Consider the following 27129-nt stretch of genomic DNA (forward strand, 5'->3'; position numbering starts at 1 on the left):
TGGCTGTTGGAAGGCAGGAGTTTGTCGACTCGTCACACAAGTTTAATCGGAAATTAATGGAGAGCTAGCAACGTTGCCTCTCGTGTCAAGACCATTATTCTTTTCCAAATGGTGCATTGATGAAGGCTTAAAAAAAAAAAAAAACTTCTAAAGACTTATAAAATGCATGTCAGTAAATCTTTTATGTTTTTGTACTGGATTTCTCTAAATGCGATCCTAACTGAGCCCTCCCACCCCCACCTTTATTTTTTTTAAACATAGTTTTCTGTTACTTTTGCAATTATTTGGAGTCTGATTATAATTGATGTGTGCACACTTAGCCATGATGCAATAATCACTGAAGCCTCCCTATAGCACGGCTCTGTGATTGCAAGGTTGTATCCTTGTCAGCGGGAAATGTCTTTTTAACAACCAATTAAAGATGAGCCAGGCTGCGTGCCTGCAAGGGGAATGTTTACGCAGCGGACCTCTCGGACGCAGAAAGAGGGAGAAAAGATTTATTGTCGGGGAAGGCAAGGAGAGAAAGAGAGACCAAAGGCGGGAGGTGTTGGAGGGGGGGCCGGAGGGAGGACGAATGCTGAACAGTCCGAGATTTGGCACTTTCACAGGTGTGCACAACAGGGGTTTTTAAGGCGGACGGAGTTTATGCGTGCATGCGTTTGTGTGTATCCGTGTGTCCGAGCGTGCGTGCGCATGTGTGGAGCTGCCAAGCCGGCCACCTGTCTTTCCCTCGTTGTAGTTTAGTGTTTCCTTTCATCCGGACCTCGGCAGCAGAGCTCCCACTTGGAGCAGTTAGCCTCCTGCAGTGTGTGTGTGCGCGCATGTGTGTTTGTGTAGCTCGGGCCTCAGGTGGATTGAAAAGACTAATGTTCCTAAAGGTGCATTTCGCTCTTTCCTCCACCTTTTTATATCTTTTCTTCTTTATATTTTATAGAGACAGCCCGGGTGGAAGCAGGAAGTTGGCCTACAGGGCTGCAGAGCAGAGGAGGACACCAGAGGAAACTTCGGCTCCAAAGTCAACAGGAGGTCATGCTTCAGGAAAAGTACTGCTACTGATCCATCTTTAATTAATAGGCCTTATTCAGCTGGGTGCCATCAGAGAGCAAGAACATGGATGAGTTGGAAAAAGAGCAGGAAGTGCTTCTGTCTCCTTCACTGATTCTCGTGTTTTGACAGTTGAGAAATGGTGAAATAACCAGTTTATGTTTTTGAGATGTGATCCAAAGGCCCGTCTGGCCACTTATTCCCGAATAATTTGCTTATTTATAAAAGCTGTGGAGGGTGGTTTGAGAAATTCCAGGCTTTATTTTCAGTTTCCGACTCGGTGGTTTATGGGTCTGCAGCGTGAGGGGGATAACCGAGGTGGATGCTCCGCGAAGCCAAGCAGTGTGGAGGGGTGAATGTTTCAGCTATTTCAGAAGTGACCCATAAAGTGCTGCATTCATCAATATTTTCACACACGTAGTGATTTAACAATGGCTCAGACGATTCCGCGTGATGTGAAAAAAAACAGAGGGAACCCAGAAGACTCTTTGGCTCAAACAGTAACATGAGAGACGAAGAGGCAGAGAGCGCTCTGAGCTGCTCTGTCTGTCTGTCATCATGGTGACGTTACGCAGTCAAACAGATGGAACCTGATGGAGAATCGCTGTTTGGACAAAAGAAAACAAAAAAACAAACGCATAAATAATATTCGCTTTAAAATGACGCATTTTTGTAGCTTAACCTACTTGCCAATTAAGTCTTAAACCTCTGAAAAATAATCAGTTATTTAACTACACAATCTAATTAACTATTTTTGTCTTAATGTATAAATGAGTAAATCGTGAGAAGGGGTTCACTGATACAAATCAGCCACGATTTTCTTAATTTTGTGGAGTTGGCGACAGGTTGACACTCCGATGTGAAGCTGACCTCTCATCTCCTCGGTAAGGTCAACCACTGTCCTTTTTTGTTCTGCTGTCAGAGAGGTTTGACTGAAAGCCCTGCCCACCAGGTCATGTCTGCATGTTTGCTATGTTTTGCGACAAAATCAGATCAGGTCATGTCAGGTTTTTTAAAGATCAGCGGTCGGACATAAAACTACAATGGGTGCGCCACTCCAAAGTGACAGAGGCTTAGATTAGACTATTAATGTCATATGAAAACATATTCACTCTTTTTCCCATCAGAATGTGAGGGACATGTGTTCTTCTTTCACATCCAACTCGATTCCATAAGACATTTATAACCTGAGCCAAAGCTGACATCCTGCCAGTCTCAGACAGCGCGCTCTGATTCCAGGTTGTTGGAGCAGAATCGGACTCTTCATATATTTAGTTCTCCCACCTCCAGATTTCTTGGCTTCGAACCAGAGACACGAGTTGGTTCTGTGGAAGTTGGACCAAAGTAAGGTCCTGTTTTCAGGTTCTGTTGTGATGGTTCTGGTCCTGACAGATCAGCCTCCTGAGACTGATGAACTCTTGATAAATGTTAGATCTTTGGTTGAGACTTAACTATTTGTACATTCATTTCTTCAACGTCTGGGTGTAGAAGAGAATTGTAGTTGTAGTTTTTATCTTAGACCTCTGTCTTTGTATTCCACTGGTTAAGTTAATTATTTTGTGAAAATATCTTAGTTTTAAACTTAAACGTTTGATTACTAACCCTTCTTATAATCTTAAATTGGAGTATTTAAGATACCCATTGCAAATTTACAGAAGTCTCCTTGTGCTTAATTTTATATCATAGATTTTGCTATGGAATGGAAAGTGTTAGTTTTTGTTTTGAGATAAAAAAAATTATGCAAGAATTTCTTCCACTTCCTGTGCTCACGTTTGGTCAATATTTTGTTAAAAAAATGAATGGGCTTTATCAAATCCATGTTACTTTTATTTGTCCTCTAGATTACACGTTTGAAACCAAGCTGTTGATGTTTTTTTTTAAATCACGTTTTCCTTTAAACTTAATATCTAATTTAGCAAAAGTTTCAATTTTATGCCTTTTCTGATTCTTTTTCTAGTGTGAAAATCCTCTGACAAAAGCTGCCTTTTTGGAAACTTTTGCTAACTCTATTAACATAAAATCCGTCACAGACAGCATCCTCGTCAGGCCATTACGTTGATAATTAGAACCAGTTGATTCTCCAACCTCCGCTTCACCTTCTAGTCCAAAACCTCCCACTTGAACGCACCGCAGCAGGCTGCGTACTCAGCTGATCTGCTTCATCGATGTGAAATACAGAGATCATTATACGGCTAAGCTATAGCACAGACTCCCCTGCTGCAGATGAGTGTGAGCGCATGCAAACGTGTGCACGTCCATTCATAAAGTGTGCTCATCTATTTGTGCATAAGTTCATTGGCTCACGAGTTGCATAAATGGTCATCTGTGTGTGTTCAAGATTATGTGAGTGTGGGCGTAAGGGGAACCTGATCTGATCTGTGTGGGAGGAACCGGTTCCTTTTTTCCCCCCACTCACAACTGTTCAGACAGACGGCCTGCTAGAGAGATCAGACTCTCAGACTAACCGGACCAGAAGCCATTAGGACACACTAGACACACTGCACTTTTTTTTTTTTCCCCTCAAAAAGCTGATACTTTCTTCTTAAAAAAAAAATCGAGCTCTTAAATTATCAGGGGGCAATAATAATAAGGAAAAGAAACATTTTAAAGTAAATTCACAACACTAATCAAATCCTTTCCACGCGATCCAAAGCGCAGCATGGGCCAATAGCGGCCAAAGTGTCCTGAGATTTTGCGCTTTATTTTCCTATGTTCTGTCTTTTTGGGGAGGAAAACAGCTCTGGCACTTGAGTGTGAGGGTAGTTCAAGCATGACATGCCAGAACTACGTTTTGTCTTTAAAATACAAGTGATTCTCCAGACCTCACGACTATCTTTAGCTCGGGTTTTCTCCAAAAATGCTTTTCCAAAACTCTCTAAATATTGCCAGAAATGCTATTAGTATTAATGATATATTATTAGTTTCTTTTTGAGTATATAACTTTTTTTTCCCCCTTCACTTCTATTACCTTTGTGAATCATGTTATAATGGCTGATACGACGTCTGCGGTGTCCCCTCAGGAAAAACATCGGCACTAAATGTGGATTAAGTCTTCAGCACCGTTTAAAGTTCTCAAAATTAATCTGTTTAGTTTCCTTCAGTATTTTTTTTCTGATTCATGGTGTATTTTTTTACTTTTTCTTATCTGGCCTTTTTCACCCAACACTTGTCATGTTGCAGAAAAAAGTCAATACAAACTCAAACAGATTCTTTGTTTTTAAGAAATTTTACCCACTGTCTGAAATTATCGGTCGGTTGGGATTACACAAACTGTTTCCATTTGCTAAATGCTCGGCTGACGAGAGAATATTTATTGAAAAAGTTTTTAAAGACAACGCCTCAAACACATTGTTTCCAATTACGAAATCATAAGAAAATTAAAAAAAAAATCGACCTAAATATCAGGGCAGTAACGTGGACCTCTGCTTCGTTCTTGAGCACAAAGTCCAGATACCTCAAAGTACCACGTTCATTTGTTCAGACAATTACATGCAAGTACAAGAGACCATCTTTGGTTGCAAAATGTGCGAGTCAACCATTAAATAAAGTTAAAAAAAAAAAACCTTGTAGAAATGCTGACCAAACCGATGTGAGCTGAAAAGCCACTCAGAATGAAAGAAGTCATTATAAGAAAGCTGCATGAAAAGCCTTGTTACAGTTTGTATGTGTTTGAGCATAATGACAAAACAGTCAAAGAAACACCCAAAGACATGCCGGATAACCAAAATGTTTGACCCGATCCAAACCACTTTAGGCAGTCCAACCAGACAGAAACTGCATATAAACTTCTTAATACAAAGAAAGATTTTTTTTTTAAATCATGTAAATGTAGTTTAATTTAATGTGAGACAGTGAAAAAAACATGTTATTCATGTTTCTTTTATTAAAGTGTATGTAAACATGCGGTCTCAACCCTCCAAACATCAGTAAAGTGTATTGTCCATCAGCCAGTCGTAGTATTTATTTAGTTTACTTTAGTTATTTATGTTGACGTTTTGAACTATTCACTCCATTGGTTCGACTCAAATTTATGCTAAATGCTTGAAAGTGAGCCTCAGTTACCCTGTACGGTGAACCCCAACCCTATACCGCCGACGTCAGCTGACCTCTACATGTGGGCGTTTCTTCATCGTTCAATTTTCAACCACAGTTAGAAGAGAGGCACCATCATGTTCTCTACGGTCATCAGACGACGGTTTACTCGGATGAAAGACTTTGTCTTTCCCTGAGATCACCTAAACACGACAATTAAGAAAATGTAAAGAGCATCCTGTTTGTTTTTCACAAAGCCAAAATCAAAAGAATGTTAAAAAAGAATAAAATACTGTTTCTCGTGTCGGAGAAGAGGCTGGAAAGATGGACAGACAAGGTTATGGGAAGGTAAGCGCGGTCAGGATGCACACACTGGAAAGCCATCACCAACCAGATTCTGGCCAGTGGCACTCCAGGGAGAAAAGAGGAAGAGCAGAGGAGGAGAAAAGAGAACAAGCATGTGGAAAGGTAAAGAAGAGGACAGCAAAGGGACAAAGGCAGATGTCCAAGTAGCCATACCTGCAGATGCAATTTTGCAGCCCACTTCAACCCTTCCTCCCACCCCAGCTCTTATGCTCGCCTGTTTCTCCGCTTCTTAATCTTGCTTTTTTTTTTATTTCCTCTTTAGCCTTTCTTTTTTATTTTTACTTCAACCTTTATTTAAAAAAAACAACAAAAAAAAAGCAAATAATGCTTTTTCAAGATAATTTTGGCCAAGGCAAAGAGCGGCAACAAAAACATCCAACATAACAGATTTCATCTGTTATGTTAAAAACAAACCAGAAGCTTGAAATTAAAGGGAAATCTAAACTGAAATGTAAAAACAAAAGCATCGATTCTGCTTGTTTCAGATAATTATGCCTTAAATTTGCTCTCGTAAAAGGCTTTCGTTGGTTCTCGTGTCTCCCGTAGCAGTGCAAGTATCCCCTAAAAAAAACCCCACAATTTGGTTTCAGAAAACATCTGCGTGCCATCATAAATTCAAAATGGAAACTTTATAAGCTTTATTGGTTGGAACCGGCAATTACTGGGACAAGATTTGAAAATACAGTATGCTCAGAAAAATATGATTTACGCCCAGATTTACAAACATTTTATTGGTCAGCTCGAGTTATTTTCCACTTTCAGGGATGAATATTCGAAACAACCATTAACACCATAGTTCCAGCATGTTCTCTGTGATGCTACAAACTGAGTCAGAAACCAAAGTCTGCACTTAAAAACATCAAAAATGCCATAAGTCTGTTAAATAACAGTTTCATTATATATTGTTATGTTACATAAATATACATTTTTTTTTATATCAGTTTACATTTTAATAAGACAACTTTTAATGAATACAAATTCGTGGGTTTGGAGAGATCATGTGCCGTATTTCTTTTTTTTTTTTAGAAGTACTTTGTTTTGTTTTTTTCCTCTATAGTCTTGATACGCTGGTGAAAATCCACCATGGAAAGTCTTGTTCACGATTCCTCACTGTAAAACAAAAGAGTTCGCATAAAGTAATAGAAAAAGGAAACATTAAAAAGTTCCTTGTAAAAGGAAGTGGAAGTGCTACATAAATCCTTCAAAAGTCTTTAAAATGCATCACAAGTCTGGTTAGTCTTCAAGCTGCAGTGGTTGTAATAAAAAAAAAAAAAAAAAAAATCACATGAAGCCCCGTCAGAGTCGTGAACATTTTGTCCGTGTGGTTTGTGCCCTCGGCGTTAGCTTCGGATGCTCGTCTTCCTGTCTCTGTCTTTGTTCTGCGACAGAAAAGAGAACACGGTGTCAGATCGTCAGGAACGTTCAGCTTGGACTTAACGATGCAACACTGAGAAGGCGACACCAGAAAATGCAGGGATTTTTCACATTTCTGCCGTCGATGTTAACCTCCGGCGGCGGGACCCGGGGAGTCACGAACTTCCACTTCAGACAACTTCACTGTCTGCTGTGGCAACAGAATCTGGTTTTCTGCAATCAGTGTGGTTTTGTAAGCATTTCGCCTTTGGTTGCTGAGAAAGTAAATTAGCCCTGAATGGCTGCAGTAAACTCACAAACACATTCCCACACAGTAGCAAGGCAACGTTAGCCGCCGCGGCGGCAGCAGGGAGCAACACGTGTTTTGCTTAATTCGATCGCAGGCTGAACGATGACATCATGAGCTGATTTATAAGCGCAGCGTAAGACGATATATTCCTAATTTATCTGTGGTATCGGAACAGAGGAGCCCTGATTTCCTGGCTGGTGAGGAGCCTTTCTCTATCTGGCCAGGAAAATAACATCACTTTTTCCCTCCTCACCTAACCTCTCCCCTGCTCGCTGCGCCGGCCATCCGCCGCCGAGCCCGGCTCAAAGGTTTTTAATGAGGCTATTTTCTGAGTGATTTGCAACGTAGTCAATCATTGCCGTGTCTCAAAAATTAATGATATCTGATCTAATGCTGTTAAGACCTAATCCCTGGCTGCTGATAAATGTTTCCCAATCAAAAATCTGTTCTCATTCAAATTGAATTTGGATGAGTTTGTTGTATTTTCTNTTTTTTTTAAACATAGTTTTCTGTTACTTTTGCAATTATTTGGAGTCTGATTATAATTGATGTGTGCACACTTAGCCATGATGCAATAATCACTGAAGCCTCCCTATAGCACGGCTCTGTGATTGCAAGGTTGTATCCTTGTCAGCGGGAAATGTCTTTTTAACAACCAATTAAAGATGAGCCAGGCTGCGTGCCTGCAAGGGGAATGTTTACGCAGCGGACCTCTCGGACGCAGAAAGAGGGAGAAAAGATTTATTGTCGGGGAAGGCAAGGAGAGAAAGAGAGACCAAAGGCGGGAGGTGTTGGAGGGGGGGCCGGAGGGAGGACGAATGCTGAACAGTCCGAGATTTGGCACTTTCACAGGTGTGCACAACAGGGGTTTTTAAGGCGGACGGAGTTTATGCGTGCATGCGTTTGTGTGTATCCGTGTGTCCGAGCGTGCGTGCGCATGTGTGGAGCTGCCAAGCCGGCCACCTGTCTTTCCCTCGTTGTAGTTTTAGTGTTTCCTTTCATCCGGACCTCGGCAGCAGAGCTCCCACTTGGAGCAGTTAGCCTCCTGCAGTGTGTGTGTGCGCGCGCGTGTGTGTTTGTGTAGCTCGGGCCTCAGGTGGATTGAAAAGACTAATGTTCCTAAAGGTGCATTTCGCTCTTTCCTCCACCTTTTTATATCTTTTCTTCTTTATATTTTATAGAGACAGCCCGGGTGGAAGCAGGAAGTTGGCCTACAGGGCTGCAGAGCAGAGGAGGACACCAGAGGAAACTTCGGCTCCAAAGTCAACAGGAGGTCATGCTTCAGGAAAAGTACTGCTACTGATCCATCTTTAATTAATAGGCCTTATTCAGCTGGGTGCCATCAGAGAGCAAGAACATGGATGAGTTGGAAAAAGAGCAGGAAGTGCTTCTGTCTCCTTCACTGATTCTCGTGTTTTGACAGTTGAGAAATGGTGAAATAACCAGTTTATGTTTTTGAGATGTGATCCAAAGGCCCGTCTGGCCACTTATTCCCGAATAATTTGCTTATTTATAAAAGCTGTGGAGGGTGGTTTGAGAAATTCCAGGCTTTATTTTCAGTTTCCGACTCGGTGGTTTATGGGTCTGCAGCGTGAGGGGGATAACCGAGGTGGATGCTCCGCGAAGCCAAGCAGTGTGGAGGGGTGAATGTTTCAGCTATTTCAGAAGTGACCCATAAAGTGCTGCATTCATCAATATTTTCACACACGTAGTGATTTAACAATGGCTCAGACGATTCCGCGTGATGTGAAAAAAAAACAGAGGGAACCCAGAAGACTCTTTGGCTCAAACAGTAACATGAGAGACGAAGGGGCAGAGAGCGCTCTGAGCTGCTCTGTCTGTCTGTCATCATGGTGACGTTACGCAGTCAAACAGATGGAACCTGATGGAGAATCGCTGTTTGGACAAAAGAAAACAAAAAAACAAACGCATAAATAATATTCGCTTTAAAATGACGCATTTTTGTAGCTTAACCTACGAGCCAATTAAGTCTTAAACCTCTGAAAAATAATCAGTTATTTAACTACACAATCTAATTAACTATTTTTGTCTTAATGTATAAATGAGTAAATCGTGAGAAGGGGTTCACTGATACAAATCAGCCACGATTTTCTTAATTTTGTGGAGTTGGCGACAGGTTGACACTCCGATGTGAAGCTGACCTCTCATCTCCTCGGTAAGGTCAACCACTGTCCTTTTTTGTTCTGCCGTCAGAGAGGTTTGACTGAAAGCCCTGCCCACCAGGTCATGTCTGCATGTTTGCTATGTTTTGCGACAAAATCAGATCAGGTCATGTCAGGTTTTTTAAAGATCAGCGGTCGGACATAAAACTACAATGGGTGAGCCACTCCAAAGTGACAGAGGCTTAGATTAGACTATTAATGTCATATGAAAACATATTCACTCTTTTTCCCATCAGAATGTGAGGGACATGTGTTCTTCTTTCACATCCAACTCGATTCCATAAGACATTTATAACCTGAGCCAAAGCTGACATCCTGCCAGTCTCAGACAGCGCGCTCTGATTCCAGGTTGTTGGAGCAGAATCGGACTCTTCATATATTTAGTTCTCCCACCTCCAGATTTCTTGGCTTCGAACCAGAGACACGAGTTGGTTCTGTGGAAGTTGGACCAAAGTAAGGTCCTGTTTTCAGGTTCTGTTGTGATGGTTCTGGTCCTGACAGATCAGCCTCCTGAGACTGATGAACTCTTGATAAATGTTAGATCTTTGGTTGAGACTTAACTATTTGTACATTCATTTCTTCAACGTCTGGGTGTAGAAGAGAATTGTAGTTGTAGTTTTTATCTTAGACCTCTGTCTTTGTATTCCACTGGTTAAGTTAATTATTTTGTGAAAATATCTTAGTTTTAAACTTAAACGTTTGATTACTAACCCTCCTTATAATCTTAAATTGGAGTATTTAAGATACTCATTGCAAATTTACAGAAGTCTCCTTGTGCTTAATTTTATATCATAGATTTTGCTATGGAATGGAAAGTGTTAGTTTTTGTTTTGAGATAAAAAAAATTATGCAAGAATTTCTTCCACTTCCTGTGCTCACGTTTGGTCAATATTTTGTTAAAAAAATGAATGGGCTTTATCAAATCCATGTTACTTTTATTTGTCCTCTAGATTACACGTTTGAAACCAAGCTGTTGATGTTTTTTTTTAAATCACGTTTTCCTTTAAACTTAATATCTAATTTAGCAAAAGTTTCAATTTTATGCCTTTTCTGATTCTTTTTCTAGTGTGAAAATCCTCTGACAAAAGCTGCCTTTTTGGAAACTTTTGCTAACTCTATTAACATAAAATCCGTCACAGACAGCATCCTCGTCAGGCCATTACGTTGATAATTAGAACCAGTTGATTCTCCAACCTCCGCTTCACCTTCTAGTCCAAAACCTCCCACTTGAACGCACCGCAGCAGGCTGCGTACTCAGCTGATCTGCTTCATCGATGTGAAATACAGAGATCATTATACGGCTAAGCTATAGCACAGACTCCCCTGCTGCAGATGAGTGTGAGCGCATGCAAACGTGTGCACGTCCATTCATAAAGTGTGCTCATCTATTTGTGCATAAGTTCATTGGCTCACGAGTTGCATAAATGGTCATCTGTGTGTGTTCAAGATTATGTGAGTGTGGGCGTAAGGGGAACCTGATCTGATCTGTGTGGGAGGAACCGGTTCCTTTTTTCCCCCCACTCACAACTGTTCAGACAGACGGCCTGCTAGAGAGATCAGACTCTCAGACTAACCGGACCAGAAGCCATTAGGACACACTAGACACACTGCACTTTTTTTTTTTTCCCCTCAAAAAGCTGATACTTTCTTCTTAAAAAAAAAATCGAGCTCTTAAATTATCAGGGGGCAATAATAATAAGGAAAAGAAACATTTTAAAGTAAATTCACAACACTAATCAAATCCTTTCCACGCGATCCAAAGCGCAGCATGGGCCAATAGCGGCCAAAGTGTCCTGAGATTTTGCGCTTTATTTTCCTATGTTCTGTCTTTTTGGGGAGGAAAACAGCTCTGGCACTTGAGTGTGAGGGTAGTTCAAGCATGACATGCCAGAACTACGTTTTGTCTTTAAAATACAAGTGATTCTCCAGACCTCACGACTATCTTTAGCTCGGGTTTTCTCCAAAAATGCTTTTCCAAAACTCTCTAAATATTGCCAGAAATGCTATTAGTATTAATGATATATTATTAGTTTCTTTTTGAGTATATAACTTTTTTTTCCCCCTTCACTTCTATTACCTTTGTGAATCATGTTATAATGGCTGATACGACGTCTGCGGTGTCCCCTCAGGAAAAACATCGGCACTAAATGTGGATTAAGTCTTCAGCACCGTTTAAAGTTCTCAAAATTAATCTGTTTAGTTTCCTTCAGTATTTTTTTTCTGATTCATGGTGTATTTTTTTACTTTTTCTTATCTGGCCTTTTTCACCCAACACTTGTCATGTTGCAGAAAAAAGTCAATACAAACTCAAACAGATTCTTTGTTTTTAAGAAATTTTACCCACTGTCTGAAATTATCGGTCGGTTGGGATTACACAAACTGTTTCCATTTGCTAAATGCTCGGCTGACGAGAGAATATTTATTGAAAAAGTTTTTAAAGACAACGCCTCAAACACATTGTTTCCAATTACGAAATCATAAGAAAATTAAAAAAAAAATCGACCTAAATATCAGGGCAGTAACGTGGACCTCTGCTTCGTTCTTGAGCACAAAGTCCAGATACCTCAAAGTACCACGTTCATTTGTTCAGACAATTACATGCAAGTACAAGAGACCATCTTTGGTTGCAAAATGTGCGAGTCAACCATTAAATAAAGTTAAAAAAAAAAAACCTTGTAGAAATGCTGACCAAACCGATGTGAGCTGAAAAGCCACTCAGAATGAAAGAAGTCATTATAAGAAAGCTGCATGAAAAGCCTTGTTACAGTTTGTATGTGTTTGAGCATAATGACAAAACAGTCAAAGAAACACCCAAAGACATGCCGGATAACCAAAATGTTTGACCCGATCCAAACCACTTTAGGCAGTCCAACCAGACAGAAACTGCATATAAACTTCTTAATACAAAGAAAGATTTTTTTTTTAAATCATGTAAATGTAGTTTAATTTAATGTGAGACAGTGAAAAAAACATGTTATTCATGTTTCTTTTATTAAAGTGTATGTAAACATGCGGTCTCAACCCTCCAAACATCAGTAAAGTGTATTGTCCATCAGCCAGTCGTAGTATTTATTTAGTTTACTTTAGTTATTTATGTTGACGTTTTGAACTATTCACTCCATTGGTTCGACTCAAATTTATGCTAAATGCTTGAAAGTGAGCCTCAGTTACCCTGTACGGTGAACCCCAACCCTATACCGCCGACGTCAGCTGACCTCTACATGTGGGCGTTTCTTCATCGTTCAATTTTCAACCACAGTTAGAAGAGAGGCACCATCATGTTCTCTACGGTCATCAGACGACGGTTTACTCGGATGAAAGACTTTGTCTTTCCCTGAGATCACCTAAACACGACAATTAAGAAAATGTAAAGAGCATCCTGTTTGTTTTTCACAAAGCCAAAATCAAAAGAATGTTAAAAAAGAATAAAATACTGTTTCTCGTGTCGGAGAAGAGGCTGGAAAGATGGACAGACAAGGTTATGGGAAGGTAAGCGCGGTCAGGATGCACACACTGGAAAGCCATCACCAACCAGATTCTGGCCAGTGGCACTCCAGGGAGAAAAGAGGAAGAGCAGAGGAGGAGAAAAGAGAACAAGCATGTGGAAAGGTAAAGAAGAGGACAGCAAAGGGACAAAGGCAGATGTCCAAGTAGCCATACCTGCAGATGCAATTTTGCAGCCCACTTCAACCCTTCCTCCCACCCCAGCTCTTATGCTCGCCTGTTTCTCCGCTTCTTAATCTTGCTTTTTTTTTTATTTCCTCTTTAGCCTTTCTTTTTTATTTTTACTTCAACCTTTATTTAAAAAAAACAACAAAAAAAAAGCAAATAATGCTTTTTCAAGATAATTTTGGCCAAGGCAAAGAGCGGCAACAAAAACATCCAACATAACAGATTTCATCTGTTATGTTAAAAACAAACCAGAAGCTTGAAATTAAAGGGAAATCTAAACTGAAATGTAAAAACAAAAGCATCGATTCTGCTTGTTTCAGATAATTATGCCTTAAATTTGCTCTCGTAAAAGGCTTTCGTTGGTTCTCGTGTCTCCCGTAGCAGTGCAAGTATCCCCTAAAAAAAACCCCACAATTTGGTTTCAGAAAACATCTGCGTGCCATCATAAATTCAAAATGGAAACTTTATAAGCTTTATTGGTTGGAACCGGCAATTACTGGGACAAGATTTGAAAATACAGTATGCTCAGAAAAATATGATTTACGCCCAGATTTACAAACATTTTATTGGTCAGCTCGAGTTATTTTCCACTTTCAGGGATGAATATTCGAAACAACCATTACCACCATAGTTCCAGCATGTTCTCTGTGATGCTACAAACTGAGTCAGAAACCAAAGTCTGCACTTAAAAACATCAAAAATGCCATAAGTCTGTTAAATAACAGTTTCATTATATATTGTTATGTTACATAAATATACATTTTTTTATATCAGTTTACATTTTAATAAGACAACTTTTAATGAATACAAATTCGTGGGTTTGGAGAGATCATGTGCCGTATTTCTTTTTTTTTTTTAGAAGTACTTTGTTTTGTTTTTTTCCTCTATAGTCTTGATACGCTGGTGAAAATCCACCATGGAAAGTCTTGTTCACGATTCCTCACTGTAAAACAAAAGAGTTCGCATAAAGTAATAGAAAAAGGAAACATTAAAAAGTTCCTTGTAAAAGGAAGTGGAAGTGCTACATAAATCCTTCAAAAGTCTTTAAAATGCATCACAAGTCTGGTTAGTCTTCAAGCTGCAGTGGTTGTAATAAAAATAAAAAAAAATCACATGAAGCCCCGTCAGAGTCGTGAACATTTTGTCCGTGTGGTTTGTGCCCTCGGCGTTAGCTTCGGATGCTCGTCTTCCTGTCTCTGTCTTTGTTCTGCGACAGAAAAGAGAACACGGTGTCAGATCGTCAGGAACGTTCAGCTTGGACTTAACGATGCAACACTGAGAAGGCGACACCAGAAAATGCAGGGATTTTTCACATTTCTGCCGTCGATGTTAACCTCCGGCGGCGGGACCCGGGGAGTCACGAACTTCCACTTCAGACAACTTCACTGTCTGCTGTGGCAACAGAATCTGGTTTTCTGCAATCAGTGTGGTTTTGTAAGCATTTCGCCTTTGGTTGCTGAGAAAGTAAATTAGCCCTGAATGGCTGCAGTAAACTCACAAACACATTCCCACACAGTAGCAAGGCAACGTTAGCCGCCGCCGCGGCAGCAGGGAGCAACACGTGTTTTGCTTAATTCGATCGCAGGCTGAACGATGACATCATGAGCTGATTTATAAGCGCAGCGTAAGACGATATATTCCTCATTTATCTGTGGTATCGGAACAGAGGAGCCCTGATTTCCTGGCTGGTGAGGAGCCTTTCTCTATCTGGCCAGGAAAATAACATCACTTTTTCCCTCCTCACCTAACCTCTCCCCTGCTCGCTGCGCCGGCCATCCGCCGCCGAGCCCGGCTCAAAGGTTTTTAATGAGGCTATTTTCTGAGTGATTTGCAACGTAGTCAATCATTGCCGTGTCTCAAAAATTAATGATATCTGATCTAATGCTGTTAAGACCTAATCCCTGGCTGCTGATAAATGTTTCCCAATCAAAAATCTGTTCTCATTCAAATTGAATTTGGATGAGTTTGTTGTATTTTCTACCAAAAAAAAAAAGTTTGGGAGACTTTTTTATTTACATTTTTTATTACTCCTTGCTCTTTTTCCTTTCTCATATCATCTCAGCTAACCTTCTCCGACTCCCAGCTTGGCCTCCTTCTAAACACCTGTAACACATTTCCTTTATTTCAGACGTAGCACGAGGTGTAGGTGTTTGGAAAAGTCCATGTGACTGACATCAGCGACGGTGGGTAGGTGTTTGGATGGGTATCAGGTGGTAATCGGAGGATGAAATCACAGGAATTGGACAGGAATCGGTCCTCCCACTGATTGGGGCGCCGAAACGATTAGTGACGATCCGTCCTCCAGCTGGACAGAGATGAGCGTCGTTACTAGACTGTGACTGAACCACTTGTAGTTGGCTGCGAAAGCGAGCGTGAGCAAACACGCAAACAATTAGAGGTTGGTGCTTTGTGTGCAGGAATTTAAGTTTCAAAAGCGCAGCTACTTCATGTGACCTTTTCGTGACAGTTTAATCCAGGTTTTTTTTTTTTTTTTACACAAGTTCACTGCTCAAAATGCCTTGCTAAAAAAAACAAAGAAATAATTTTCATTTTCACCCTGAGGCTTTCGCAATATGCCGATGATCATTTTCCTTTCGACATACAATAGAATAATACAATCAACGTTTCTTAACTTAAAGAGACAAGAAAGTCAATTCATAAAGATTTGCCAAACTTCGGTGCCTGAACTTCATTCTGCGCTTGAGAGATCTTCAGGAAATACCTGAAGCTCAGATGCTGCACTTTCATCCTGTCTCATCTAGTCAATTCCTCACACAGGCCTCATTAAAGTCGAGCCCCGGGATCCGGCTTTAGACAATAATTTGGTCAAGACAAACTCGACGATGTTGCACAAGAAGCAGCATTAAGTTTCAACGCATTTGGCTTCTTGAGATACAGATGGAAAAAGTTACCGTTTACTGCAGCTTAGCCGTAAAGGTCAAAGATCGCTTAATCCGTCCATTTCTGACATGTGTTAGCTTTGTTTGAATGTGATTTTTTTTTAATGGGAGATCATTTTTACTACTAGTCTTTATTTAGGGTTTCTATTATCTCTGCTCTTTATTATTCTAGTGACTCTGCATAAATAAACCTGCTGCACTTGAGAAACTCTTACAGTTTGAGAGCATCAGATGTTTAATTTTACCCCCAGCAGTATTTGCCCAGTGTTGAAGGCTTAATCTGAGTTTCACACATTTGATTAGATTGGTACTTATCTACTACCATTGAATTTGGATCCATGGGGGCTTCAAGGTGTAACTTAAGTTACACCCTGAAGTGCAATAACTGGACTACCCCAACACATTGGTACTTTAGGTATTGGTTAGAGACGGAGTGGTCCTTCAAGAAGCTGATAAATCTGCAGCTCTCACCGTTTCCTGATATGTGAACATTTGTGATCTAATTTATCGCCTAAAAAATAAACATACTTCAATGTATGTGAAATTTATTAAGATTTTACTAAATAAAACTGCTGAAGCAAACTCTGTGGTTGTTCTAAAATAGCACTCTCTATATAAAAACCTTTATACGTGCATGAGTTATATTAGTCTGGCTGCACCTACACATACGTACAACAAAATTTAATCTATATAACACATTTACTTTTCACCATGGTAACAGATCAGAAGCCGTCAATGAATTAAACTTTTTTTTTTCCAATGGATAACAAATGAAATACATTAGTACACATGAAACTACAATAGTTCTTAAGACGGCAAAATATTTTAAAATGACACAAGTATTTAGTACTGATTTATTAAACATTAGTGATACCAAAAATACCAGCACATTTCAAAGCAGACAGCAAATATGCTACCATTGAAAATAAGTTAAGGAATAGATATTACAGTTAAATTAGCCGAATCACAAAAAAAAAAAATCAATCTGACGCTCTACCTCATAGAAATATAGAAACCAGGGGGTTAAAGGGTAAAATGTGGTTCAGCGTTTAACTCTCAGACCTTACAGACTCCTTGAATTGTGGCGTAATCCAGCAATGCGCACTTCAAAACTAAGAGTAAGGCAGTGGGCGTCATGGGATTTTAGCCAAAAATGTTATTTTATTTTTTTTTTTTGTGAGAATGAATTTAACACAGCCTGGGAAACTGCGGCCAAACTGTAGCACTCCTGTTATCGTACTCGCTTTCCCAACACAAACCATCAAACCAACAGCTGCGAGACACAAGTGCAGCCCGCGCTCTCCAGTGTTTGCTGGAAAGCGCTGTGGAAAATTGCAGGCATTTATCAGTGGAAGGAAAAGTACTCTGGGTTGGAGAAAGAGGATACACCACGAATTTCACTTAAAACCTGGGCGTTGAAATTAGCCAATTTACCAAAATTACATCAAATTAGTACGGAGTCATTAGACGAATCGTCCCACGTCTCGTCGCGAGCAATCGGTGACAGCTTGGAAGCTGCAGCTGTAGCCGCGGAGCCTGGACCCGGACTGGTTCAGTCCAAACAGGAGGAGGGGGTCGCCTTCAGGCCGGCCTGGTAGTCAAAACAATCTGCTAAAGACTAATAGGTCACGGTCAGATGACGGTTCTGCTCTTTCTTCCCTCTTTCCACACACACATACCAGGAGCTTCCCCAGAGGGCGATTTGTCCGACCCTAATATGATTACCTGATGATGTTTGCTCAAGATACAATATGAAGATATCACCACCCTGAAACAATATTATTGTTCTATTATGGTGAAAAGCAGCCTGTGAAGACACTAAGCACTTTCATTAAAGTATCGTAACTCACAAATTTAAACTTCAATATTTTATTTTTTTTTATTTTTATTTTTTTTTGCGAAACTCAACCCTGACGATTCCTTACCTATAATTGTGGATTTTCCATGCACTCTTTTTTTTTTTTTTTCCCTGTCTTAAGCTCGGTCTGTCAAATAAAAACATCTAATTTAGTCCCTGGCTGCATGAGGACAGGACTGACTAGTTGGAAAAAATAATTCCACTTGGGCTCAGGCCTGCATTCATATAAGGACATTGGTATTTAACCGTGTAATGAAAGCGGCTTATATCCTTTTAGATTATTAAGTGAAAATATTTAAGACTGTGTCACTGTCTCCAGTGGCTTATATAAGCCGTAGTTACCCTCATAAATGACAATCAATTAAAAAAATCACACATCAGGCCTTTAAAGTGAGCTAACTAGCAGACCAAAACGTCCCAATTTGCCATTATGTGGCTTGGACGTAGACGTGTACCGATTATCGGTATCGAGGTTTTAAAAAGTTACAGTTTCAAAACCGCTGAGACTTTCCTTTGTAGCGTTTAAAGTCCTGTCAGTGAAATACCAAAGAAGAAGTGGAGTTTTCTCTGGCTGTGCAGAGGATGTAGTAATGCAGGGTTGCCCCTACCCCACATGTTGCTGCTCACTGCCAAACAGCTGACTTGTTATTGACTTCTAAGTTGTCCATGAAGTAAAATAAACACCAAACTTAAACAAAAACAAAGCTATAAAACTGACACAAAAACCAGCAGCTTGGAAAAGGGATATTTTTTCCCTTTTCCAAGCCGAGACACAGGAGAGTTTAAATAAAGATATTTTGACAAAACAACACTCAGAAGAAAGTTTATTTGTAGCCATAAACAGATTTACTTTTTGGATTGCACGCCTGTTTGCGAAAATGCCAACATGAGCTTCTACTGTGCTAACAGACTGTCGGGTTAAATGTCTTTGCAGTGGATGCCCACAACTGGGCCAGAACGCAGCGCCCAAGATGCTTAAGGTCACAGAGTGTTGGAAGCGCAGCTGGAAAAGAGGAAAAATGTGGATCCATCACAAGTGATGTCACTGCAGTTTTCAACAATAATATCACCATTGCATCACTTTCTGATATCATGCAGCCCTATTTTTCACTCGTTTTTGGCCTCCCGTGATGCTATTCCTCCGTTACGGTTAGAGCACATGAAAAATTAGTTGATGATTTGGTTTGGCTACGTCTAGCAACTTGTAGGACCGCCATGGCTGCTGGAGTTGACTTGACAGCATAGTGTTTTTTTTTTCTTCTTTGTGGCACTAGTGGCCTTGTAGGCCTTTATTATACAGCAAAACATGGCTGCACTAAGGACCGACGGCCTCCAGGTCTCGGGCCTCCACTCCAACACCACACACAATGTGACATCATGACAACTCAGGTTTTAAAGCCATAGTTACCAAGCATTTCTCTACCTGGAGAAATACAACTGGTTAACCATCTAATGTCACTTTGTTATATTTGTGATGCTCTGAGAAAGGCACAAGCGCAAAAAACGAACGATATACTCCATATTGAACAGTTCATATACTCATCATTTTATCTGCATGCTGTGAGCGCTTGAGAACAATACTTAAATTAATCACCAAAAAGTAAATAAAGCTTCAAAATAACTTTACTATTGGAGTAATATTGTTGTATTGTTTAGCAGCAGTAGGGATGACTGTAGCTGATCCTGTAACTTTAGACAGGTTACAGGTGGTCATGAAAATCCAATGCCAGCCTCTGTTTTTCTTGGATTAGAGCACATTCATGTTACCTTACTACATCTTCTTGATGCATATCCTCTGACAAACAACTGATTGAGTTTAGATTGCCCAGTTTGCACGTGTATTTTATTACCACCATATTTTAATGCTTTAATGAGTAGAACAAGCTTGATTTCATTCCCACTTTGTTCTGCCCCATTATGCCGATAGCGTTACTTCATCATCGGCGCTAACATGTCCGCCCTCCAACAGCAAATTTGTCATTAGCTTCAGCACATATTGTTTTAAGAAGCGGCCTAATTAAAAGCGCCGACTTCTGCTTTCCTGTTCGCCATGTTGTATTTCTCCCTGCCAGGCTCGGAGCTCCGTGTTTGTGTTTTAATTTGCCCTGCGAGCGGCTCCATCCCTGGAGGCCAAATGACAACAGAATGATAGTTTTGCTAATAGATTTTGTTATCGGACCCGACTTCTTCTGTTGGTGTTGAATTAGGGGGTTTAACTGCTTCCATGTGTGCCGCGAGCGGACAGACGGCTCTGCGTTTGACTGCTGAACGTGGGGGAGAATATATTAAAAAAAACAAAAAAAAAAAACAGCCGCAGAATATGACCCTAGCCTGATGCACCTCATTAGCATAGGTTCAAACGAAACGCACGAAGGCGATGCTGCCGCTTATGAGGCACAAATCATTAACTCCCAGTCAACTCCGGCTCCATCGCTTTTCATCTATGACACTGAAACGTCAGCTTCATGCACGAGAGTGACGCAATGCTTTTTCCAGCTAAAGCGGTCTAATATTCCAAATAGCTGTAAGAACCGCAGCCATCGGCGTGCTTTCTGAACACGTCCCAGCCACGCATTTAAGCCCTCTTTAGGCGCACGCTTGATTGGGCCTCCTTAAAGACGCAAAGCGCGGTTTAAAAGCAAACGTCCAAACTGGAGGATAAATAGCGGAGTTGATTATCCCGGCTGACTCGTTGGCCACCTTCCTCCTCGTCTCCATCTCCGTTTCCAAAACTTCCTGCCCGCCATTAGTTTTAGAAAGCGTTGAAAGCGCAGCGGCGATCCAGAGCTCCTCAGCTATCATACATGGTTTGTTTATGCAGTCTAGATAGACGCAAAGAGCTGCCATCTGGCTGACATGGAAAGGGAAATAGAAGTAAAACACTTTTATTAAAAAACTCTCAAGAAAGGTTGTGCACCCATGTGTGTGTGTGTGTGTGTGTGTATATATATATATATATACGTGTGTGTGTGTGTGTGTGTGTGTGCGTGTCATTTGTGGAGGTGTGAGTGTAAGCAGAGAGGGCGTTCCACAGAGCGCGGTTTCCAGGCTCCTTTACCATCACCATCAAAGCTCAGCCTCAATGTGTTTCTAATAGCAGCCGCTGAATTAAACACTGGCTGCACTGCCTCAGCAGAGGATAAATCATTTACAGAACAATTAGCTCATTTGTTGCTCTGCTCCGTTCTGCCAATGACTTCCAGACACAGAGAGCCAGCCGAGGGAGGACGTGTCTGTGTGTTTGTGAGGTGACTGTGTGGGCAAAAAAAATATGCAAAAGTCACCCGATTCAACTGAGTCATCCACTAAACGACACAATCCGCTTTGATGCACGAGTCTCTGCAGCAAGTCTTTGCTTTCATCCTGAAGTGGAGCAAAACAGACAAATGGAAATCAGCTGCTTTCTGAATTCACCGCAAAGATTTGGCCTTTTCTTTTCATACACCCACAGATAACTGCGTACAAAAACGCTTCGGATCAGCCACTCCAAGCGGGAGTGAAGCGCACGCATCATGTTTCGTCTGCTGTGCCACTGACTTTGAACCTCAGTTTTTAATTTTGAGACATTCACTCAAATCATAAATAAATATGGGCTGCGCCCTAAAATGCCAATAAAATTGCCCATTTCAAAGGGAACAATGGTCTATTTACAGCAACCACACCATAAGTACCAAGATAATTGGATTTTTTCCAGCGTTTTTATGTTGTTTCCAAACATCTGACAGCTCTTTTATGCCATAAAAAAGAGCTGTAAAACCCCCGATATTGGGCAAATTGTCTCGACTTGTAATACAGGGATTAAAAGGAAAGAAGTTCTGAATTGCAGTCATTGGCAGACAAATTACCACTTTTATTTTCTTTTGCCATTAATTTGAGCTGACCCTCTTCCTAGTTCGAGCCAATAGAAATAGGCCACACTTGTGGAAAAAGCTGTAAAAATATACAGAGTTCTGTGCCCTTAAAACAGAAGTAGACAAATTAGCATGGTTAAAGTTGTTATGTACGGAAAGACCATCTTAACTACAAGCCATCACCTTGGGCTCACCTCGACCAGGAGCGAACGGGCCTCCAGAATCTACTCCGGTAGAGCACGGCTGTGCCGACCAGGATTTCTACATGCTTATGCAGCCTCCAAGCTGCCCACACGTCAATCTGATGAGATCTGAAGGGAGCAAACCAAATTCATGGGGGCCCCACGCACCATCCGCGGAGTCCAAAGGGTCTGCTAAACCTGACACTGTGAAGATCTATAAAGATCTTTTACTGCAGAACTGTAATCGCACACTGAAAAATTTGCTGCAGCTTTATTACTTGTGAGTTTTGAAAAAAAAAGAAGAAAGGTTCTGACCTCCTTTGCTGTGCTCATCATTTGGAGCTAAACCTCCCGGCTTTGTTTGTCCATGCTCCTTTAAACCTGCAATAACTACTCTGATGGGTTAGCAGCTCATATTATTGTAATCATTTTCTGACTAATGACAGACAACACGCTTTGGTGCTATGCTTTTGTGTCTTACCCATTTTGAAAAAAGAGCAATTGAAAACACTGATCAACTTAAAAACAGTAAAGTATAAATAAGAATAATGCTTTAGGGGTTCAAAACGACTGGTGATGTAAAAACGCACTTATGTTGTGTGGGATTTTCTTTCCCTTTATCCAACATATAAAAAAAAATCTTTGCTAGGACCTCTGATGACCGCTCTGGTTATTTAACTGTAAATCCTTAGTTAGCTGTGTGTTACATGTTGACTCCTGACACCTGAGAGTGAAGGTGGAGTGAGACATCCTTCACAAGATCCATGCATCAGTCGTGACTCAAGAGGCAGGCCCAGTTCTGTTCATTCACCGCCTCCCCATTTTAGTTAACACAACTATCAGAGGCGTTAATACAGAAACTCTCTCATCATTGATTCCAGTTTTTTAACTCTGTTTTATTGTCGTCCTGTTCTGAAAGTATGATTAAACAGCTTAAAATATACTGCTCAAAAAAATAAAGGGAACATTTCATTTAATTTTGTGTGTGGCTCCAAATCCAGGCCTCCATTGGTTAATAAATTTGATTTCCATTGATGATTTTTGTGTGATTTTGTTGTCAGCACATTCAACTTTGTACAGAACAAAGTATTCAATGAGAATATTTCATTCATTCAGATCTAGGATGTGTTATTTGAGTGTTCCCTTTATTTTTTTGAGCAGTGGAGTTCCAATATCCAAGATAAAGACTTAACATATGTACAATTACTCCAAATAATAATAAATTAGAAGCATTGATATTTTACACTTTGAAACAACAATGGTATTTTTTACCAACTGGCATTGTAATCAATTGAACTTGATAACTACATCATGCTTGAATTGCATATAATTAGGTCCAAATATTAGTAGTAATTAGCTACATTTACTTGAGTGGGGTAACTTTTTGGACTATTCATAGTTTTACTTTTACTTCAGTGATATTATTATTAAGAATCACTACTCGTACTGGAGTAAAACTTCTAGATACTTTACCCACCGAGAGTAAGGTCACTGAATAAGAGTTTATGTCAAAGTGAGACTTCGTCTTTACATACACAAGCTTTGTTCTTCTAATTATGTTAATGGAAGTTCACCTTCTTCTACCATAACACCTACTATAAGTATTAGTTTAAAAGTTTTATATTTGCACATCATTTTTTTTGTCTGTGAGGTCTCATTTTATAGTATTAAATCAGATGTTTTTAGTTACTCAGCATTTGTGTAGCCTTTTAATCAAATACCATTTTACTTGAGTAAATACATGGGGAAGTTGTGCTACTCTTACTTACAATTTTTCTACCCACATCTGACTAGATTTTATTGTAATGAAGTGGATTTGTCTGACAATTTGTATTCAGGCAGTTGTATTTAGCAAAACCGCACATAAATTGGAGCAATTTCTAGAGTAGAAAAACAAACAAACAACCAAACAAAAACAAAGAGATCAAATGAGTTCCCAGTCTCAAAGAGTTGCCAAACTGTTTCTAGAATCCAAGTCACATTCACCGATCTGCACTCAAACGGCTTCACAGAGACTGGTGAACAGCTTTAAGGTTTAAGTAGCAAAACGAAAGCTGAAACCAAATTCACAACCTTTCCAGTTGACAGACTACACATCACACTAACCTGCATCCATCAAAGTGTGAAATAAAATTCAGTCAATTTCCTATGATACTGATATAAAAAGTAATAATCATTTTATTTATCTTTGCTTTACCTTACAGCTTTCTTTAACCCTTGGATCAAGTGCAGCAGATGAATAAATCACATTAGTATTCACCTCACTACCTGCCTGAATATGTCACACGTGACGCTGTGTGCGCAGCCGTCATTAGTAACAAGGCCGCTTGTTTTGAAACACTTACACCATAGTCACCCATAATAAGAGGAAATGACTGTATACTTTTCTCACTTTCACCCTCTGCTGCGTTGGAAATGGGAGTAACTGAAGCGGCTGGTTTAAGCAGAGCTGACAGCGGTGATGAACCTCGATAACTATGAAAACATACGAAGAAAGAGCTCTGAACAGAAACTCCCCTTTTACCTCTTCTGGCTCGCTCTCTGTAATCACCAGCACCAACTCTGCCCTTCAGCCCACTCCTACACACTCCTACACACTCCTACACACTCCTACACACTCCTACACACTCCTACACACTCCAGAAATTTGGCAAAGAAACGCTCCAAATTAGTGCTAATCACAGTTAATCGTTTACATTCCAGGACTCATTTTTTTTATTATTGTTAAAGTAATAAAATAAATTTATCTGGAGAGTGTTAATAATATACACAGATATGAGATCTTATGCAAGCCAAAGAGAAACACGGTTAAACATTTGCAATCCATCATAAGGCTTATTAAGAAGTCTCGTTCTGTGTGTATGAATGCAGATGGCTTGTAATGATTTTAAAAGCAGCAGTGATTCAGCGTTTAAGTGTTTGAAACTGAAACTTAATCTGCATTATTCCAGCTTACAGTGAATGATGACACATTCTCTCTGCAGTAAACATGAGTAATGTACTTTATTATGACTCCATCCCACAGAAAACCTCCTTTTGTTACACTGAGCTTATTGCAACGCTAAAGTGAGCCGATGGTTATTTACGCATAAACACAGGCAGATAGATACAAGACAAACACAACCGCTTGCTCCTCTGAACAATTACTAATCTGGTATTAATTTGTGAAATAATGCACTCAGTTAATATCCATTTTAAGGAGTGTATTATTTTATGCAGGAAGCCCAAAACACATTAAGTGCTACTCCACAGGTATTATAAAAGGTGATAATATAAGAATTTAAGACTCATTTGTGCATTTTGTATTGGAGGATGAACCTCTTCAGTTGAGTTTGACAGATGACTGGCTTATTCTGCAATTACAAAGGTGGATAAGACATTTTTTGTAAGTAAATACACTAAAATTATAACAAGGAATGGCTCCCGTACCTCTAGTGGATGAACGACATAATAAAAAGTTTGTAGAAAATAAGGGAATAAATCCTGCAAGAGGGAGAGTGAACCTTCATCTTAAGCTGATTTTAGACACTTCAAACAACTCAAACTGAAAACATTCATATCCATGGGATGCAACAATAAAATGAAGATTATTTACAAAGTTTGTCGAAGTTTTTCTCAGCCGTGTCATTTTGCTACTTCTCCTTGCTGGGCCTGAATCTAATCACCTCATCAGCTACAAATCATCAGTCATCTCAAAGTTCAGGAGTAAACTTTGTGTTTTGAAGCTGTTATTTGTGCAGTGGCATTAAAATGCTACATTACTGCCGTTTGCAGACTGATAAACTGATGAGTCGAGTTGATACAGCCAGTAGCCTCAGACAACAGAAGCTTAGAGTGCTAACATGGATGTATTTTGACTGAGAGGAAGTTTTGTGGGGAAATATTTGCACATATGGATATAAACTGTTTGACTTGTTTTCCAAATGCTAAAATCTGGCATGAGAACAGAGAGTCTGTTAGCTGCCTTCGTCCGTCTCATCGACTGTAACTTTTTGGACGTCCAAAATCCAAAAGCTTGTTGCTTTTGGATTTTGCAACAAGCTGCTGTGTTTACAATGGGACATACAGTCATTATGTTCCTGTGCTTTTCCAGAGCAACTAGTTGCTTAGGAATTAGCTAAATGGGCCTATTAGCTGATCAGGCAGACAGTTTCAGACAGCTCCAGTCTACATAACCTCTCTACTAACACAGAGGACGTTTGGCTGAGTAAACAGCGTCAAATTAATGTTTTGGGAGAGAAGAGTCAATATTTTTTAATGTTTAATATGAATATCTGAAGTTAAATGGTTAAAGTCCGCTAACGTCTAGCTGATCAGCTTTTAACCTTCCACCGTTTTGGGGTTTTCCTCACATATTTAAAAAAAATCTGCAATATAATCTCTGTCAACTAACCAATAAAAAGCACACATTTTTTTTTTTTAGAAATCTCATTTGAATAATATAATAGGTCAGGAGCAATTACAGTAGCCTGCCTCACCCTGAACCAGCCTCCTTTAAATGAAGAAGTGCTTAACTTGTCATTGAGTTGTGGAAGAATCTAAACTGCAGATCTGAACCGATGGAGGTGAAGCAACATGTTTTCATATAAACCAGTGAGTCACACCACAGTATCTAGTAAGCCGCTGTTTTAGCCAATTGAGAAACGTAGTTTTAAAATAATGGGTTGTAAGTTGTGTGTTGTGGACAACATTCCCAAAGCCCTTCCTGCTGTGACAGGATGAGCTGAGGGGTCTCTTACAGCACCGCTTACCCAGAGGTCTCTGCCTTTTTTAATCTGGCACTGCTTCCTTACTTCCTTACTTTGAAACACCCAAATAGCCTTAAAACATTACTGTTGTATCATTTCCATAATATCACCGGACTATATAAAATATATTTATTACAATGTGTGTTTTTATCAAAACTTTGTCTCTAACTAATCTCTTATCGCCCTTATTTGTTTTTCTTCAAAACTGAAAAAATAACCAAGAAATAAAAAAATATAGACAATGACTTTCATGTGTGCTCACTTCATCATTTGAATGCATTTAGCTCACAAAAGAGCAGTAGAGCTTTTTATCCAGCTGTGATGGGAACCAGTGTAATGTGACTGACAGCCGGTAATGAGGGACTTTATCAAAGTGTCCGCGTTTGAGTGCTCCGACATCAGAAAGTTTCAAAACTGTTTTCCGCGCAGCATGCATTTACAGGTCGGTCATGCATTTGCAGCGGCGGGTTGGCAGCCGCAGATGGTATCTCACATTTCTGACTGACAGCCCCGACCTGCGCAGGCCTGATCGATATGCAAAGAAGTAGTTAAGGAGGGAAGGTTCAAACGAAAGGAGATGTGGATGAGAATATAACGACGGGACAGACGGGAAACGATTGGTGGTGAAAC

General features: G+C 40.0%; 1 protein-coding gene across 3 annotated transcripts in view; it reads right to left on the reverse strand.

Moving 5' to 3' along the window:
• Positions 1–13505: 13505 nt before the first annotated feature.
• LOC103139364 (basic helix-loop-helix transcription factor scleraxis) overlaps positions 13506–27129 on the reverse strand; it is a 37453-nt gene continuing 23829 nt past the window's right edge. For all 3 annotated transcript variants that reach the window (XM_016673888.1, XM_016673917.1, XM_016673932.1), the window contains one exon: positions 13506–14167. In XM_016673888.1, the coding sequence (XP_016529374.1) occupies positions 14129–14167 (39 nt within the window). In that variant the 3' untranslated portion in view covers positions 13506–14128. The remainder of the gene's footprint in view (positions 14168–27129) is intronic.

Source organism: Poecilia formosa, unplaced genomic scaffold, assembly GCF_000485575.1.
Source record: "Poecilia formosa unplaced genomic scaffold, Poecilia_formosa-5.1.2 Scaffold0, whole genome shotgun sequence".
Lineage (NCBI taxonomy): Eukaryota > Metazoa > Chordata > Actinopteri > Cyprinodontiformes > Poeciliidae > Poecilia > Poecilia formosa.